Source organism: Callionymus lyra, chromosome 11 (genome assembly GCF_982586985.1).
Source record: "Callionymus lyra chromosome 11, fCalLyr1.hap1.1, whole genome shotgun sequence".
Lineage (NCBI taxonomy): Eukaryota > Metazoa > Chordata > Actinopteri > Syngnathiformes > Callionymidae > Callionymus > Callionymus lyra.
The window spans coordinates 6,752,223-6,770,569 of record NC_141828.1 but is presented as its reverse complement, the minus strand read 5'-3'; the positions used below and the strand labels follow the sequence as shown (position 1 = coordinate 6,770,569).

At 41.4% G+C, this 18,347-nt stretch overlaps 2 protein-coding genes across 3 annotated transcripts in view; one reads left to right on the top strand and one right to left on the bottom strand.

Annotated features, from left to right (window-relative positions):
• The window catches only part of piezo1 (piezo type mechanosensitive ion channel component 1 (Er blood group)), a 36,659-nt gene extending 25,996 nt beyond the window's left edge, over nucleotides 1–10,663 (bottom strand). For both annotated transcript variants that reach the window (XM_087802888.1, XM_087802889.1), the window contains exon 1: nucleotides 9,983–10,663. In XM_087802888.1, coding sequence (XP_087659014.1) covers nucleotides 9,983–10,046 — 64 coding nt within the window. In that variant the 5' untranslated portion in view covers nucleotides 10,047–10,663. The remainder of the gene's footprint in view (nucleotides 1–9,982) is intronic.
• Nucleotides 10,664–12,532: 1,869 nt separating this feature from the next.
• On the top strand, nucleotides 12,533–18,122 carry cdt1 (chromatin licensing and DNA replication factor 1). Its single transcript, XM_087802658.1, has 9 exons — nucleotides 12,533–12,957; nucleotides 14,517–14,639; nucleotides 14,699–14,943; nucleotides 15,007–15,201; nucleotides 15,836–15,978; nucleotides 16,047–16,357; nucleotides 16,414–16,569; nucleotides 16,656–16,857; nucleotides 17,651–18,122. Exons 1-9 carry the CDS (start codon nucleotides 12,574–12,576, stop codon nucleotides 17,812–17,814), a joined length of 1,923 nt encoding a protein of 640 aa, XP_087658784.1. The 5' UTR covers nucleotides 12,533–12,573; the 3' UTR covers nucleotides 17,815–18,122.
• Nucleotides 18,123–18,347: the final 225 nt, after the last annotated feature.

Genomic DNA, 18,347 nt, shown 5'->3' with positions numbered 1-18,347 from the left:
CGAGAGTGAGTGTTCATGAGAGCAAGTGTTCATGATAAAGAGTGTTCATGAGAGCAAGTGTTCATGAGAGCAAGTGTTCACGAGAGTGAGTGTTCATGAGAGCAAGTGTTCAGGATAAAGAGTGTTCATGAGAGTGAGTGTTCATGGCAAAGAGTGTTCATGAGAGCAAGTGTTCATGAGAGTGAGTGTAGATAAGAGATAGTGTTCATGAGGGTAAGTGTTCATGATAAAGAGTGTTCATGAGAGCAAGTGTTCATGATAAAGAGTGTTCATGAGAGCAAGTGTTCACGAGAGTGAGTGTTCATGAGAGTGAGTGTTCATGAGAGTGAGTGTTCATGAGGGTAAGTGTTCATGAGAGCAAGTGTTCACGAGAGTTAGTGTTCATACGAGTAAATGTTCATTAGAGTTAGTGTTCATACAAGTAAGTATTCATAAGAGTTAGTGTTCATACGAGTAGGTGTTCATGAGAGCAAGTGTTCATGATAAAGAGTGTTCATGAGAGCCAGTGTTCACGGGAGTGAGTGTTAATGAGAGTGAGTGTTCATGAGAGTGAGTGTTCATGAGGGTAAGTGTTCATAAGAGCTGGTGTTCATGAGAGTGAGTGATCATACGAGTAAGTGTTCTTAAGAGTTAGTGTTCATACAAGTAGGTTTATATAAGAGTGAGTGTTCATGAGAGTGAGTGTTCATGAGGGAAAGTGTTCATCAGAGTTAGTGTTCATGAGAGTGAGTGTTCATACGAGTTAGTGTTCATAAGAGTTAGTGTTCATACAAGTAGGTGTATATAAGAGTAAGTGTTCATGAGAGTGAGTGTTCATACGAGTAAGTGTTCATAAGAGTTAGTGTTCATACGAGTAAGTGTTCATAAGAGTTAGTGTTCATACGAGTAAGTGTTCATAAGAGTTAGTGTTCATAAGAGTAAGTGTTCATAAGAGTTAGTGTTCATACGAGTAAGTATTCATAAGAGTTAGTGTTCATACAAGTAGTTGTTCATAAGAGTTAGTGTTCATACGAGTAAGTGTTCATACGAGTAAGTGTTCATGAGAGTTAGTGTTCATACGAGTAAGTGTTCATGAGAGTTAGTGTTCATACGAGTAAGTGTTCATAAGAGTTAGTGTTCATACGAGTAAGTGTTCATGAGAGTTAGTGTTCATACGAGTAGGTGTTCATGAGAGTTAGTGTTCATACGAGTAAGTGTTCATAAGAGTTAGTGTTCATACGAGTAGGTGTTCATAAGAGTTAGTGTTCATACGAGTAAGTGTTCATAAGAGTTAGTGTTCATACGAGTAGGTGTTCATGAGGGTTTAAACAGTTATACTGTATGTATAGTGGATAGTGAAAAGAAACTATTTCTATTCATTAAAGGATGATAAAAAGTATTATTTCTAAGTGAGTTGAGTGAGTAGTTTCATGTATTTGAGACACGAGCTCCTCCCAGCTCTGGATCAGATACACAACATGTGTGTGTCTGTGTGAAGACGTGATAAGACGAAGTAAAAAGTTGCATCAGACGTTTCCTTTTGTCACCTTAATTTAATTCCTCACGTTTTGTCATCGTCAGGTGAGATCATCGCCGAACCAGTTCAAACCTGAACCTCTTTGTCCATGTGAGGATTTCATATGACCTTCAGACTTTAAGTTTGCGCACACACTCAAACTGAAATTCCTCCAGTCCTGCAGGGGGCGCTCTTTTTTTCAAGAAACTGAACACTTGTTTCCTCAAGAGAGAGAGGGTCGAAGAACTAACTAAACCAGACGACTTTTAAACAGTAAATCTGGAAATGTTTGTCCTTAAAAAACTACTTTTTCTGTCGATAAACACATGAACGTGAACGACAAACGTGTGTCTGAGTGTGTGTCAAACAGTCTTCACTGCAAGCTTTAATTACAGTGTTCAGTGTTTATAGTAGAACGAGCAAAACGCGGAGTCCGTTCCGTTCCGGGTCTTGATGGACAATCAAGAGTGTGTCACGGGTCGTTTATTCGCCGCTCCAAGTCAAACAAAATACAACCTTACGATCGCGACCGGACACACTTTCTCCCGGTGACTGTACAGGTCAACAGCCCCGGGAGAAAAGGTCACGATCTGTAGAAACATTGTTATATTTAAGGCAAATGTCCCGTCCAGGGGGTCATCCTTTCCGGCCAAATGGTTCTTTCAGGTTCCCTGTGTCCCGATCCCCCACAGACAGAACTTCCTAATTTTTTTTCTTGTAATCTAAATATTCAACTGTTCTCGGGTGTGTCTTGCTTCGTTCTTTGATCTACGATTTAAGGTGTGATTTGCAGATAAACAGATGTTTTAAATTACCGTGTCGTATCTCTAATTCTGATCCAAGCTTGTCTTGAACCAGTGTCAATCAGTCTGGAGTGAAATGTTGATTGTGAATGTGTATTCAAACGTTTAAGCTCTTAGATGAAGCGAGTAATTTATACTTTATATTTTGATGGTTGTGTCAGCGAGCCGGTGACGAGGACCAGAGGAAACTGTGACCTCACAGGAGGTTCTCCTCTCGTCGGGCTCACTAACTGTAAAACCATCTGCTCCTCCCTCCCTCGCTCGCTCACACACACTCTGGGTATTTGTCGACGACGCGTGAAACTCTCCTCGTCCTCGCCGCTGTGACTCATAAGTGTCCAACGGATAGTGATCAACATTTAGAGACACTTTTCTGTTGTTTGTTTGCACACTTCCTGTTTGAGTTCCTCTGCCGTCCTCTGAGAATCCTTCTCCTTCACTGGTCTCCAACAATAGTCCAGAAGCTTCTGCTGAGCTTCATGTTTCTCTCCACGCAGCTCCTCTCCTGCCCAATGTTTAAACATTTCTAATTGGTTCGGGCATTTCGGGCCCGGGTCCAGGAAACATGACGCCGGCGTCCAGTCCGACGCTGGAGCGCGACTTCGACTGTTGTTGTGGGTCGGGAGAGGAAAAGTTAACGACGGGAAGACTGTGTGAGGAGCCGAGGTCACATGTCCTACAGACGGTTTGTTTGGCCGACGAGGGAACTGGACCATGTGACAGAACCTGTCTGTTCTGGGCCTGACCCAGCGCAAGAGTCTGAACCGGGTCTTACCTCCGTCATGAACAATGTCTTCATAGTTTTTTCCATTCGTTTTTTTTTAAGCATTTCAATATGTTTGTAATAATTTAACTCAATAATGTAATAATTGAAAGGATTTGTCAGGTTTTTCTTTTTTAATAATTGACTTTTTTAGAATCTAATAACTCACAACTTATAAAGGAGTTCGATATTTACATTAATACATTATTTAAATAATTATTTTTTTATTTGTAACAACTTAAATTCAATCTAAATATGTTGGCATAATAGTGACACATGTGGCCCTTTGACTGTATTTTTGCGGCCCTCGTAATGTCAAAGTATGATCATGTTTAAATAGTTATAATGCATTAAAACTGTATTTTGTATTTTATTAATAATTTACATTTTCACCTTACAACAACTAATTTACTTTTTCCCTCCTTTTTGTGTGTATTTTTTTAGTGTATATTAATCCCTCAAATACGTTTTTAAAGTTAGTTGAAGAAATGTTTTGAAAAAAAACTCATATATATATACAATAATAAAATTGCAGCTTATTTATTAATTTATAATTATTATTATTATTCATTTATTAATAAATGTCATGGCCTCATGACGAATGTCCTTTTTTTAGGGGATTTTCCTTTCTTTCTTTTTGCTCGACGGCCCCTAACAACACTCACAGAATTTAATGTGGCCCTTGAAGGATTTTAATTGCCGACCCCTACACTAGACGGTACCATTACTTAGGAATCCACCATGATCCATCGACTCTGTATTCTTTTGGTATTGATTGGTATTTACAGTTTTATATTCAATTATTTGCCAAAACAACAGTTTTAATAATATAGAAAACCTTGATAAATAATAATTCAATTATTTTTTTAAAAAACCACCAATTTCCATAGAGAAATTCAAAGTTTAAACATAAAAACTCTTAGAAACCTCAGAGGTTCCCTTCATCGTCTTCAGCCTGAAGTCCTCCACAGTGACATCATGAGTCCTTGAGATGATGTTCCTCTACATTCCTCGACGTTCCTCTACATTCCTTACGACTTTGATTCAAACACTGCTTCAGCTCCATGAGAGCAGTGACGTCACACAAGCTCACTTCAAGACGACGGCCTCCACCGATGATGTGGAGTCTCAGGAATGCGGTCCACGGAGAGAAACTTGAGGAAAGTCGGTCAGCTGACAAGCTTGATGAACAGGTCACATGACTTCAGCCCTGGTGCCCACATCCTCAACCAACAACAGTTCAACTGGTAACTTTTTATCAAATGTATCATGAATTAAACTGTTTCTACTGAACACACTGATGTTTCTACTGAACACACTGATGTTTCTACTGAACACACTGATGTTTCTACTGAACACGCTGATGTTTCTACTGAACACGCTGATGTTTCTACTGAACACACTGATGTTTCTACTGAACACACTGATGTTTCTACTGAACACACTGATGTTTCTACTGAACACTGATGTTTCTACTGAACACGCTGATGTTTCTACTGAACACACTGATGTTTCTACTGAACACACTGATGTTTCTACTGAACACGCTGATGTTTCTACTGAACACGCTGATGTTTCTACTGAACACACTGATGCTTCTACTGAACACACTGAGGCTTCTACTGAACACACTCATGTTTCTATTGAACACACTGGTGTTTCTACTGTACACACTCATGTTTCTATTGAACACACTGATGTTTCTACTGAATACACTGATGTTTCTACTGAACACACTGATGTTTCTACTGAACACACTGATGTTTCTACTGAACACACTCATGTTTCTATTGAACACACTGGTGTTTCTACTATACACACTCATGTTTCTACTGAACACACTGATATTTCTACTGAACACACTGATGTTTCTACTGAGCACACTGATGTTTCTACTGAACACACTGATGTTTCTATTGAACACACTGATGTTTCTACTGTACACACTCATGTTTCTATTGAACACACTGATGTTTCTACTGAACACACTGATGTTTCTACTGAACACACTGATGTTTCTACTGAACACGCTGATGTTTCTACTGAACACGCTGATGTTTCTACTGAACACACTGATGTTTCTACTGAACACACTGATGTTTCTACTGAACACACTGATGTTTCTACTGAACACACTGATGTTTCTACTGAACACTGATGTTTCTACTGAACACGCTGATGTTTCTACTGAACACACTGATGTTTCTACTGAACACACTGATGTTTCTACTGTACACACTCATGTTTCTATTGAACACACTGATGTTTCTACTGAACACACTGATGTTTCTACTGAACACACTGATGATTCTACTGAACACGCTGATGTTTCTACTGAACACGCTGATGTTTCTACTGAACACACTGATGTTTCTACTGAACACACTGATGTTTCTACTGAACACACTGATGTTTCTACTGAACACACTGATGTTTCTACTGAACACTGATGTTTCTACTGAACACGCTGATGTTTCTACTGAACACACTGATGTTTCTACTGAACACACTGATGTTTCTACTGAACACGCTGATGTTTCTACTGAACACACTCATGTTTCTACTGAACACATTGATGTTTCTACTGAACACACTGATGTTTCTACTGAACACACTGATGCTTCTACTGAACACACTGATGCTTCTACTGAACACACTCATGTTTCTATTGAACACACTGGTGTTTCTACTGAACACACTGATGCTTCTACTGAACACTCTCATGTTTCTATTGAACACACTGATTTTTCTACTGAACACGCTGATGTTTCTACTGAACACGCTGATGTTTCTACTGAACACACTGATGCTTCTACTGAACACACTGATGCTTCTACTGAACACACTCATGTTTCTATTGAACACACTGGTGTTTCTACTGAACACACTGATGCTTCTACTGAACACACTCATGTTTCTATTGAACACACTGGTGTTTCTACTGTACACACTCATGTTTCTATTGAACACACTGATGTTTCTACTGAATACACTGATGTTTCTACTGAACACACTGTTGTTTCTACTGAACACACTGATGTTTCTACTGAACACACTCATGTTTCTATTGAACACACTGGTGTTTCTACTGTACACACTCATGTTTCTACTGAACACACTGATATTTCTACTGAACACACTGATGTTTCTACTGAGCACACTGATGTTTCTACTGAACACACTGATGTTTCTATTGAACACACTGATGTTTCTACTGTACACACTCATGTTTCTATTGAACACACTGGTGTTTCTATCGACACACTCATGTTTCTATTGAACACACTGGTGTTTCCACTGAACACACTAATGTTTCTATTGAACACATTGATGTTTCTACTGAACACACTGATGTTTCTACTGAACACACTGATGTTTCTACTGAACACACTCATGTTTCTACTGAACACACTGATATTTCTACTGAACACACTGATGTTTCTACTGAATACACTGATGTTTCTACTGAACACACTGATGTTTCTACTGAACACACTGATATTTCTACTGAACACACTGATGTTTCTACTGAACACACTGATGTTTCTACTGAACACACTGATGTTTCTACTGAACACACTGATGTTTCTACTGAACACACTCATGTTTCTATTGAACACACTGGTGTTTCTACTGTACACACTCATGTTTCTATTGAACACACTGGTGTTTCCACTGAACACACTAATGTTTCTATTGAACACATTGATGTTTCTACTGAACTCACTGATGTTTCTACTGAACACACTGATATTTCTACTGAACACACTGATGTTTCTACTGAGCACACTGATGTTTCTACTGAACACACTGATGTTTCTATTGAACACACTGATGTTTCTACTGTACACACTCATGTTTCTATTGAACACACTGGTGTTTCTATCGACACACTCATGTTTCTATTGAACACACTGGTGTTTCCACTGAACACACTAATGTTTCTATTGAACACGTTGATGTTTCTACTGAACACACTGATGTTTCTACTGAATACATTGATGTTTCTACTGAACACACTGATGTTTCTATTGAACACACTGATGTTTCTACTGAACACACTGATGTTTCTACTGAACACACTGATGTTTCTATTGAACACACTGATGTTTCTACTGAACACACTGATGTTTCTACTGAACACACTGATGTTTCTACTGAACACACTGATATTTCTACTGAACACACTGATGTTTCTACTGAACACACTGATGTTTCTACTGAACACGCTGATGTTTCTACTGAACACACTCATGTTTCTACTGAACACATTGATGTTTCTACTGAACACACTGATGTTTCTACTGAACACACTGATGTTTCTACTGAACACACTGATGTTTCTACTGAACACACTCATGTTTCTACTGAACACACTGATGTTTCTACTGAACACACTGATGTTTCTACTGAACACACTGATGTTTCTACTGAACACGCTGATGTTTCTACTGAACACGCTGATGTTTCTACTGAACACACTGATGTTTCTACTGAACACACTGATGTTTCTACTGAACACACTGATGCTTCTACTGAACACACTGATGCTTCTACTGAACACACTGATGCTTCTACTGAACACACTCATGTTTCTATTGAACACACTGGTGTTTCTACTGAACACACTAATGTTTCTACTGAACACACTGGTGTTTCTACTGAGCACACTGATGTTTCTACTGAACACAAAGTTCTACTATAAAAACTGATGTTTTTAATGACACTATTGATATGTAGAAACGTGTCTAAATCTGGGGTTAAATACAAGTAAAGTCCTGTTAACACAAACACATCTGAAATAGGATTCAAACCTAGTCAGTAAACCATGTTTTGGTTCATTCTCCTCCTCATGTGAGTCATAGAAATGCTGGTTTAAGTCCACATGTTGCCCAAGCATCCTCACTTTATTAACATCTTTCACTTCCTCCAACACGTTAGTTACTTGTGCTAACAATAGACAGGAAGTGACTTCGCTACTGACTTCCTGTCAGGAGACAAACATGGAACTTTCCCTCTGAATCCCTTAAACAAACGTTGTGTGATGGTGTGGTTCAGTCAGAGAAGAGTCAATCAGAGGCGCAGCTTGAAGTCATTAGCAGGATTCATGGAAACTATCTGGCTCTGCATCGACACACTTCTGACAGTGGACTGCAGCCAGGAAGGAAAAACGTCCATCAACCATTTCACAGCACATTCCTCCTCTACAAATGTTCCATTCTGGGTTTTTTTTTTTCAAAGTGACTTAACAATTAAATAACCTCACATCTTGCAGCAGAGAGCCAGTGTTGCAAGCTGTTGGCACAGAGGAGGGCGAGGGTTTTTCTTCAGAACACTTTGATTCACTTCCTCGCGAGTCGTGGTGGATCGTTGAGCTTCACGCGGGTTCATGTCTTCCTACTGAAGACTTGTTGTCTGAGATCAGTCCGGCGAGGCATTCAGGTAAAACTTTCGGACCCAGTCAGGTTCCATCTTTGAGGGCGACACGTGTGATCAAACAACCAAACGCTTTCTGAACTTTTAAAGGTTGCTGTCTTTTGACAAAAACAACAAACTTGCTGTAGCCATTAGTGCATAAATACCCGACCAGGGCAACATTCTGGCTTTTGAATGTACTGTATCTATGTGGAGCTGGTGAACTGATCTGTGTAGAACAATGTTTTTGACAGTGACAACTGACACTTTATTCTGTAGGTTTTATTGGATTAACTCCAAATAGATGTTGCTTTAGTTCTAAAAATGTTTCCTTTTGGGAAATATTTTTGTCGCTCAAAAAAATTGTATATATATAGACGATATTATTATTTTTCATTAAACTTTTATGCTTGTTTTGTTGGACTCGATCCTTACTTGAGGGTCATACGTGGGCCAGAAACAAGCCCGAGAGCCGGCACAGCGGGAGGTAAATCTCCGAGACGAGGCTCTTCATGACCAGAACCTGAGACCTTCTGAGAGGATGGAACTAAAAACAGATCTAGATCCATCAGTGGACACAAAAATATCTTCAGTTTGATGTAAAGTCGCTGATGTGCGAGAGTCTATAAGTAAGTCTCCAAGTCTCTCCATACTTCAGTGAAGGAGGATAAAAAAAAAAATACTTCACACAGTTTGTGTTTAAGTAACATCCATCTGTCCCTGAAGCATGTTGATCATGGACGTCCTCCAGAAAACCACCTTCAATAAACTACTACAAGTATCTTCCAATCGAAGTGACTGAAGCGTTAATGACAGCGTTATAAAAAAATACAAAATAATTGCAAAAAAATTAAAAAAACACCCATTAGGTTTTCATCCTGTATCCAACATGCACACAGATGTACACACAGAACTATTAAGATACAAACTGTTTCCAAGCATAATTACACAATAACAACTTTCACTGGGGTAAGGGGGTGTCACGGTGTCCGGGTGAGACTCACAAAGTGTCACTCAAGCAACAGAACTGTGGCTGAAGACGAATAAAAATAGAGATTTAAATAGTTTTAACGTGGTTGATTCTGAATGAAAAACAATCACAACACACACAAAACCTTAAAACCAGTGTCACTTCTTATGTGTCATTTAAGTTTTTCTGAACAGGGGAACGAGCTGAAACGAACTCTGAACAAACGAGTTTAACTGTCGGCTCTTATTTACTGACTATAATCTACTTTAATGAACAAACACAGCCACGTTAGCCGCTAGCTAAGAAAGTTGACGTTTCGGTGTCACGTGACTGGCTTAACTTCGTCTCATGTTGAAAAAAAAAAAAAAAAAAAAGTTTGAGAAAGAAGAGCAGAGAGAAAGAAAAGAGCAGGAAATCGTTGTGCATCACCAGAAGTTTAAAAAAAAGTTATCCAAAGTTTTGTCAACAATTAAACGACACCGCGACTTTTTTTTTCTCTCCAGATGTTTGTGTCACGTGCGCGGAAGGTGAGTTACCTGTGATCAACAGGGTGGGCAACAGGAAGCAGTAGAGCAGCCAGACCACCACCTGGAGGTCCATCTCCGGTCGATATTCCACGACTATCGGCGCCCAGGAGACCGAACACCGCCCATCGCTGCCAGAACTTTAGGCTCCAGCCCCGCAGAAGTCCAGATGAAAGTGTGTCTCCCGAAGGATCCGAACTGAGCCGAAGACTGGGGCGTGCGTGTGCGTGTGTGTGTGAGACAGAGCGTGTGTGTGTGTGTGTGTGTGTGTGAGGGGCCTAGAACCGCTTCGCTGGAAAATGTGATTCAGAGACAGACAGAAGGGCGTTCATGCCGCTGGTCACCTCCCTGACACACACACACACACACACACACACACACACACGTTAACTGCCACCGCGCTCCTGTAACTACACACACACACACCATGAAAAAATGCGCACAAAAACAGCTGAACTATCTCAGACATAAACAGTCACTTTACAAACATGCTGCCTCAGAAACACACACACACACACACGAAATGACAGTTTGAAAATGCCGCGCTATTATTACTTAAATATACTGTCAAGATACATCCATTCATAGACTGTATATCACATAAAAACACGACAAAAAAGAAAACATGAAGGAGCCTAAAGAACCCCATCGATTTTTTTAAAATAACTTAAAATAACTGCAGGATTTACCACACACACATACACACCTGTTGAGTCAACGACGAGACGATCAACAGCGCCATCGTCTGGCAACACTGAGTTTTTCATTTTATTGACCAGAGCTAGACTCTTGACCAGTTTCTGAAGACTATCTAATATTTCTAGTTCAACTCTACATATAACTTGTTAATAATATAGAATTGACCAGATTAAATTCAGAATAAAACTGGTTATGTAGATATAAAGTACATTTTAACATTAAAAATAGGATTTAATTCGTTCTGACACAAACAAATATATTTTTAAAGTTTAATAAATTGCTTTGTATCTTAGTGACTATAGTTATTTTATGATTTGACGTAAAATAGATTAAATATTACTGAATCGAATAACAATTCTAGCTTGTTTGTATAGCTTGATGGTAAAATTACACTATATGTGGAAATTTAATTAAAGTGTTTGATCCACTAACTCTGTCCTTGTAACATTAATACAATATCCATGTTTGAATTGATCTGTTTCATTTGTTCTTTCTTACTATTGACTTCACAACAGCCACGGCCTCCAGACGGAATCTAACTGAAGGTGTTTTCAGGAGAGAAGATTGATATTGTTTCTTCCTCTGCTCACCTGAACCTGAGGTTGTAGGGAGTGAGTATTTGATCAGAAAAGAAACACGTTGAAATGTGTGTCTCGAGTTTATTGGAAAGTGTCAGTCATGTCCATAAGATCTTCAGATACAACCTGTCAGTCATCAACAACAACAACAGACCCAGAGAGTTGATCCTCATCTGGTGCGAGTTTAAAAGTCTGTTGAGTGAAAACTGAACCTTGTCAGTTTACAGTTGTTAACTCGACCTTCTCCAGCTGATGCGACAGACATTGTTGTGGACGAGGTCGTCGAGTCAAGGTTGATGAAGGAGAAACAAAAGAAGTCATTTCTTGTATATTTAAGCCTCTGACTTGCAGATGAGCAGATTAGGTCCAGACCGATTGATCAAGGTGATTGATGGCCAGATTGATCACTGAAACCTTGTTTAAATCTGATGATGTTGATGAAGAAACTCCTCAGGATGTTGTCATGGTTACTGACTTTATCTCGAATAAACACATCAAGAGCTGTGAGGAAGAAGTCGGCGGGAAAAATGGAGCTCAGGGTGAAAGCAGAGGTCAGAGGTCGGACCAGTGTTAGACAATAAAAGTAGTTTTTCTTTCATTATTGATCGGTTGGTTGATATAAGCAGCATTTTAATTTCTTTTATCCTTTCAATTTGACTTGAAATAAGAGCAATGATGATATTCTGCGACCCTCCATTTGAGTTTTTATGAAGGCAGACAAAGTGAGGGACTCCATTTATATTCAATGTCAGATGGTAAAGGAATTAAGATCATTACAGCAAATATTATCATTAATACTGCTTTGACTGTAACAGATTTACATAATAAAATAATATAAAAATGACTTCAAATTCAGAGTGAAACCACTCAAAAAACGAAACCTTTAAACAGCAAAAATATAAATAAAAAATGTATTTAAAAAGAAGTGCAGGATGACCTTTAGTGTGTTTAAAACTTAATCTAAATCGTAAAAACAAAAACACATCGTAGGACATAAAGTCGCATGTTTGCGAACTGTTTGCATCAGAAGCAGTGTGTTAAGAAAATAAACTTGTCTATCAAAGGTGTTACACACATCCACAAAGTTCCTAAAATACCCACATGGTATTTGATCTTTTGACAAAGCTATGTATCAACAAACAACTACGTGGGTGTTTTTTTTCTGGAAAGAACGCCTTCTGTAAGAAATAATTAGTGGCAAACTTTAGTCAGAGACAGGGAGGGGCGTGGCCTGTGCGGATTCCCGCGAAACTCAGCGTCTTCTTGTGCTCGGCCTGGTGAGACGGATCCGGGTCTCGGGTCTCAGTCGCAGCGCAGGGAACCAACATGTCTCAGGCCAGGGTCACAGACTTCTTCGTCCAGCGGAAGAAAGGCGTCTCTCTCCCGGTGAAGGACAAACGCTCCGCGGGGGTCCGTCGGTGCTCCAGGAGCTCCAAGAACCAGAAGTTCTGCCCGGACACCGTGCACGAGGAGTTCCTGCGGGTCATAGACGAGGCCTCGAGGGTCGGCGAGTCTCCGGACCCCCTCAAAGATGGTGGACCCTGCAGCCCTCGGACCCCGAAGAGAAGTTCTGAGGAGTTCGACCTCGGAGCCGCAGTCTTCTCGTCCACTGAGGTCAACTGTGCGGCCAAGAAGATGCGACCAGAACCTGCTCGACCGACGAGAAGAACCGCCAGGAAAAAGTTGGTCCTGCCAGTTCCTTCTCCACAGGTGAGTCCGGGTCAAAGTGGACCAAAGTAGTCTCGGAACCAAGTCTGATTTCAACTGAAGCTTCGAGGCGAAGTGTTTTTCTGTGTGTTTGAAACAATGGTCGCTTCAACAGATTAGATAGTCTTATCTCCGCCTCCCAGTTTAACTTTATTGAAGTTGTTGTGACTTTTGTGGATCTTTACTATTGTTGTCTCGGTCCACAAAACAACCAGGAGGTTCGAGCCTACAGCCCCCCCTGCAGGCCAGAGGAATGACCGATATTGTCATTTGTTTTTATGGATTTATCCTTTGGTTCACTTTGAATTTGGGCCAGTTTTGTCTTTATGTTTTATTTTGAAAATATGTTCCATCTTAAGTGAACTATATTCGAACCAGAAATACGTTTGATCCCCAAGAGAAAATCGCTTTTTAAGTTTATTTACTCTGTTTACAAAATACATACATAAAATATACATATATGGATACATGTTATGTATACAGTTTAAACATTCAATGTAAAAATAACTGTAGGTGGTGCATCTGCCAACAGGTTATTAATATATTTTACTTGAAGGACACTTTATATTCTAAAAATAATCCCAAAATGCAACACAAGCATGGGGTTTAAAAACGACAGTGATCAGAGTGGAAATAAACATTAATCAAAAACAATCATAGTTATACTACACTACTGTGCTCCGAGGGAAAATCATGGCACAACATGATCTAGATCTTATAATCCATGTGTTTGTCTTCTCGTTCACACTATTGTAACAGTTTATTATTTTGGTGTCTAAACAAGAAGGATCTTCTCGCCAGCCGTTGATACAAAACTCTGCAGCCAGAATTCTGAGCCGCTCTAGTAGAAGAACTCACATTCAAGAAGCATCTTAAGCCACATTTATTCGTGCAGGCTTTCCTTGATTCTGAGTCTCCTTTGTTTGTCTCTGTGTTGTTTTGACCTTTTAGAGTTTTTAAATTGTTTCAGTGTGTATTGTTTTTGATGGTTCAAGTGCTTTGTGACCCTGGTCTAGAAAGATCTTTACAAATAACTATTACTTACCCGAGTGTTAAATGCTGTATATGGAGTCCCAAGTGAGTTTGAGGCATTGGACAGGTTGAGACCACATCACATGATGATATGATACGACGCGTCTTCGGAGCAGATACTGACGCAAATGTCTCGAGAAAACACACATTTTACCATAAAACAACAACAATAATAACACAATGAAACACAACTTAATAACTTGTTTCAAATGAAGAAAAGTGTTGTCAAGTGTCAGTGATAGTGTTTCAACGACTGGTTACAATCAGTGTTAAAAAGTAGTAGAAGAAGAAGCTGTCGAGTCATTTCCTGTAAGTGTGTAGCAGCAGAGTTTGATTTGAGACAGAACTACGCTGTCCACATTTGAGTACTGGACAAGTGCACTGTCTCGGTGTACTATAAAGCAGTGCATTAGAGAAGTGTGTGCCTTCATAAAAACCTTCATGTCACAGGCTCCTCACAGGTTGATATTGAAGCTTGCATATATCGACGATGTACGTTGAAGCTTTAATCAACTTGTGTATTTGTTCAGACCAGTGATCAAGCTCCGCCCACGTCCACCGCGGCTCCGGACACGAGCACACGTCCAGAAAGTGAGTCCAGCTGCCAAGAGATCAAGACCACTGTCGGGCAGAAGATGAAACCGACCGCCAAGGTAAAGAAGGCAACAGTGGCTCGAACCTGTGCATTGACTGATTGATTGACTGTCTTCAGAAGATGAGCCGAGACGAGATGGTCGCCCTCAAGTCTCGTCTACAAAGGATCCGGCAGAACACGGAGGAACCCTCGGCCGTCACACCGGCTCCGTCCACCGAGCCTCGGACCGTCTCCTCGGACAAGCCCGGCGCCGCCGCCATGTTGGCGAACCTCTCGCGAGCCAGAGAACTGGCGGCTAAAGCTCAGAGGAGGAAGGAGGCGAGGGAGACGGAGGAGCAGAAGGAGACCACGAGCACAGACAGGTGAGACGCACACATGCACACACACCTGCTCGGACACACACACTCACCTGTGCGTCCTCTCAGTGATCAGCCTCCCGCACACCTGCGCTACCACACCTTGGCCCAGGATGTTCCTCCGGGCCTCTCGCTGCCGCTCAAGTACAAGCTTCTGGCCGAGATGTTCCGCAGCATGGACACGGTGGTGGCCATGTTGCACAACCGCTCGGAGACCGCCACCTTCTCCAAGGTCAAGCGGGGAGTTCAGGACATGATGCACAAGTGAGTCGACGCTACCGAAACATGAAGGAATAAATATTAGAAAATAAAAATCCTACAGGCAACACTTCAGATACGGTGCAAATTGGAAAAATGCTTATTAACTGCTTTTATTGAGGGGAAAACACAATTATTACGATGTACTCTTTCATACTTATTATTTCAAAATGAAACTTGTTAACCCTTGTGTTATCTCAGAGTCAAGGTGACCCGGAGGCCCGAAAACAAATGTATTTGAGGTGTCCCTTGTGTTGTCTCAGGGTCAGGGTGTTTTCCGGCCTTCGGGTCACTTTGACCCTGATGTAACACAAGGGTTAAAGTGCTTTATTTCAGTTCCCCCATTTTTGTATTCCTATTTGTACCTCACAATAAAGTGCAAGAAACTTAAACATGGTTTTGAGTCGTAGATTGGAGCTGAAAATATTTAAATGTATATTATAATAAATATAATGAATCAAGAAATGTGTTTAATATATTATGCTGTATGTTCATATTTGAGTTTGACTATAGAAGTTTATCAATGCCATCATAATGTAACATTTGTTGAGTTGTCAACTTCAGGTTTAGTGTCGAGAACTTGTAAGTTTGTTACAGCTGCACTTGTTCTGCCTTGTAAAATATGCGGTCTCTCGTGCAGGAGGTTCGAGGAGACGCACGTGGGTCAGATCAAGACCGTGTTCCCGGACGCCTTCACCTTCAGACAGGACAAGAACGTCCCTTCGTTCGGCAGCGTCCAGAGAGGAAGATACCAGCTGACCGTGGAGCCCAGCATCCAGACGGGTGAGCTTGGACGTCCGCTCGCGTCCCACGTCTCTGGTCCGTCCTCGCTCACGTCTCTCGTCCTCCAGACGCCACGGACGCCCGGCCGCTGCTGTCCGCCTCCCGGCCGCTGCTGTCCGCCTCCCGGCTGCTGGAGCGGAGACACGTCTTCCACCAGAACCTGGTTTCCATCGTCAAGCGGCATCACAGGGTCTTCCTGTCCTCGCTGGTCCCGCCCGTGTCCGTCCCGGAGGACAAGCTGACCCGCTGGCACCCGCGCTTCAACGTGGACTCGGCCCCGGCCGTGCAGGTCGGCCCGCTGCCTGAGCCGCCCCAGACCGAGAAGCTCTCCACGGCCCGGGAGGTCTTGGACAAGGCCCGCTCCCTCATCACGCCAAAGGTACCGTCGAGCTGCTGTCTTCCTCTGTAGCGCCCCCTGCTGACTGCTCTCTTCAGATGGAGAAAGCTCTGATCTCGCTGGCGGAGAAAACGGAAGGTCCAGTAGCTGAGAGTCCACAGACGGAGACGGACTCAAAGATCTCCTCAGAAACTGCCCCGGCGGCTCAGGTTCCGACCGCCCTCAGAGGTGTTCCCCAGACACTGCTGGACCGGGTGAGAGCGTTATATCAGATGGTTCCCCTCGCTGCAGATGTTATAAAGTATGTCACGAGGGTCTGACTTCAACCTTTCTTGCCTAGATTCGTGCCAAAGAGGCTCAGAAGATCCAGGCGGCCATGACGAGAAACCCCGAGCAGGAGAGTCGGCTGCTTATGATGTCGCGGCTGAGCGAGCTCGCCCGGATCCTGCGCACCGTGTTTGTGGGCGAGAAGAAACCGGCGCTGATCATGGAGGTGCTGTGCACGAGGATGGTGTCCAGTTACAGGTCCTCGCTTAGCACAGGTGAGTTAATCTTTCTTCACCACATTTACCCTGTCTCGCCCCCCACACCCTTCCTGTCTTCTCCCTCTGGTATCTTTGACCTCAGCCTTGAATCTAAGCCCAACACCTTGTATTTTAAGTGCGTCTCAATTCTTGGTAAGCGAAATTTAGTGCACCATGCTCACTAAAACACCCACAAAACTGAGTATGGTTCGATGGACACCATCTACACTAAACGGTTGCCATCTTAGTGACGTTGTAAACGGAAGTTACGATATATATATATATATATATATATATACGCATACGCGCGCATATATATATATATATATATATATACGCATACGCGCGCATATACTTACAGAATATTTGCATCTGCATTTTCAGCAGCAGTAGAAGGATAAACACGTCTTCGGTGCTGATACCAGCTTAAATATCTCGCGAATATTTCGATTCTCATATTTTTTCTTTATTTCTTCTTCCAAACTTGCAAAACGTGCTGCCAGCAGGTGTCGATAGCGTTCCTACAGCTGGTTGCAACGATCGTTAACTAGTAGTATAAGAAGCTGTTGCGTCATTTCCTGTTAGTGCGTAGCGGCAGTGTTTGATTTGAGACATACTATCTGTGGAGAATTTGCTTACTAGTTAGTATGTACACTATCCTGATGCATACTAACTTCTAGTATACTAAAAGAAGTGTGCGATTTGAGACACGGAATTACTCTGTCTAGCTGGTTTTATTTTATCTTTTGCTACTTTTTTTAAATGGTGTTTGCCTGTTCCGTGTCGATCCTGATCCTGCGTCCGTCCACAGGTGAGATGGAGAAGCACGTGCGTCTGCTGGCAGAGCTGGTTCCTGATTGGCTGACCATCGTGCCCGTCAGAAAGGACTTTTACGTGAAGATGAACCGGGGCACGGAGGTCAATCTGGTCCTGGAGCAGTTGAACCGACGCCAGCGCGAGGAGGAGCGAGTTTGATCATGATTTTGTTTTACTTTTTCTGACTGGTTATGAAACTTTTTTTTTCTCTTTTTTTTTTAAACCGGAGTCGTCTGCTGCAGAGACGCCAGAACTTTAACTTATTCTGACCTGCAGTGAGTCAGAGCTGCTGTACCTGTTGTGAGAAAATAAATGTGTGGTTTACAGCCTTCAGTGTGGCGACCTGCTTCTGTGACTGTGTGGACCTTTAAGTCTGGAGCCTATATTCATCATTGAAACCTCATGAAAATGTTTTCATTAAAATGTTTTTAAGCATTTTTTATATTATCGAAAGGTTTAATTTGAATTAAAATGTTGTTTAAATGTTTCTAATTTAAATAATTATAATTCAATATGTTAAGTCACAGCCTTTTAAATTAAATACAAAAGTTCTCATTGTCTTTGAATAAGAATACCAAACTGTGGTGAATCATTTGATATTTTAAAATTTAGATGTACAAATTAATTTCAGTTGGAAAAAGGTCCTTTAATTTAAAACATTTGAAATGTTGAATTCAACCATTCAATATTCT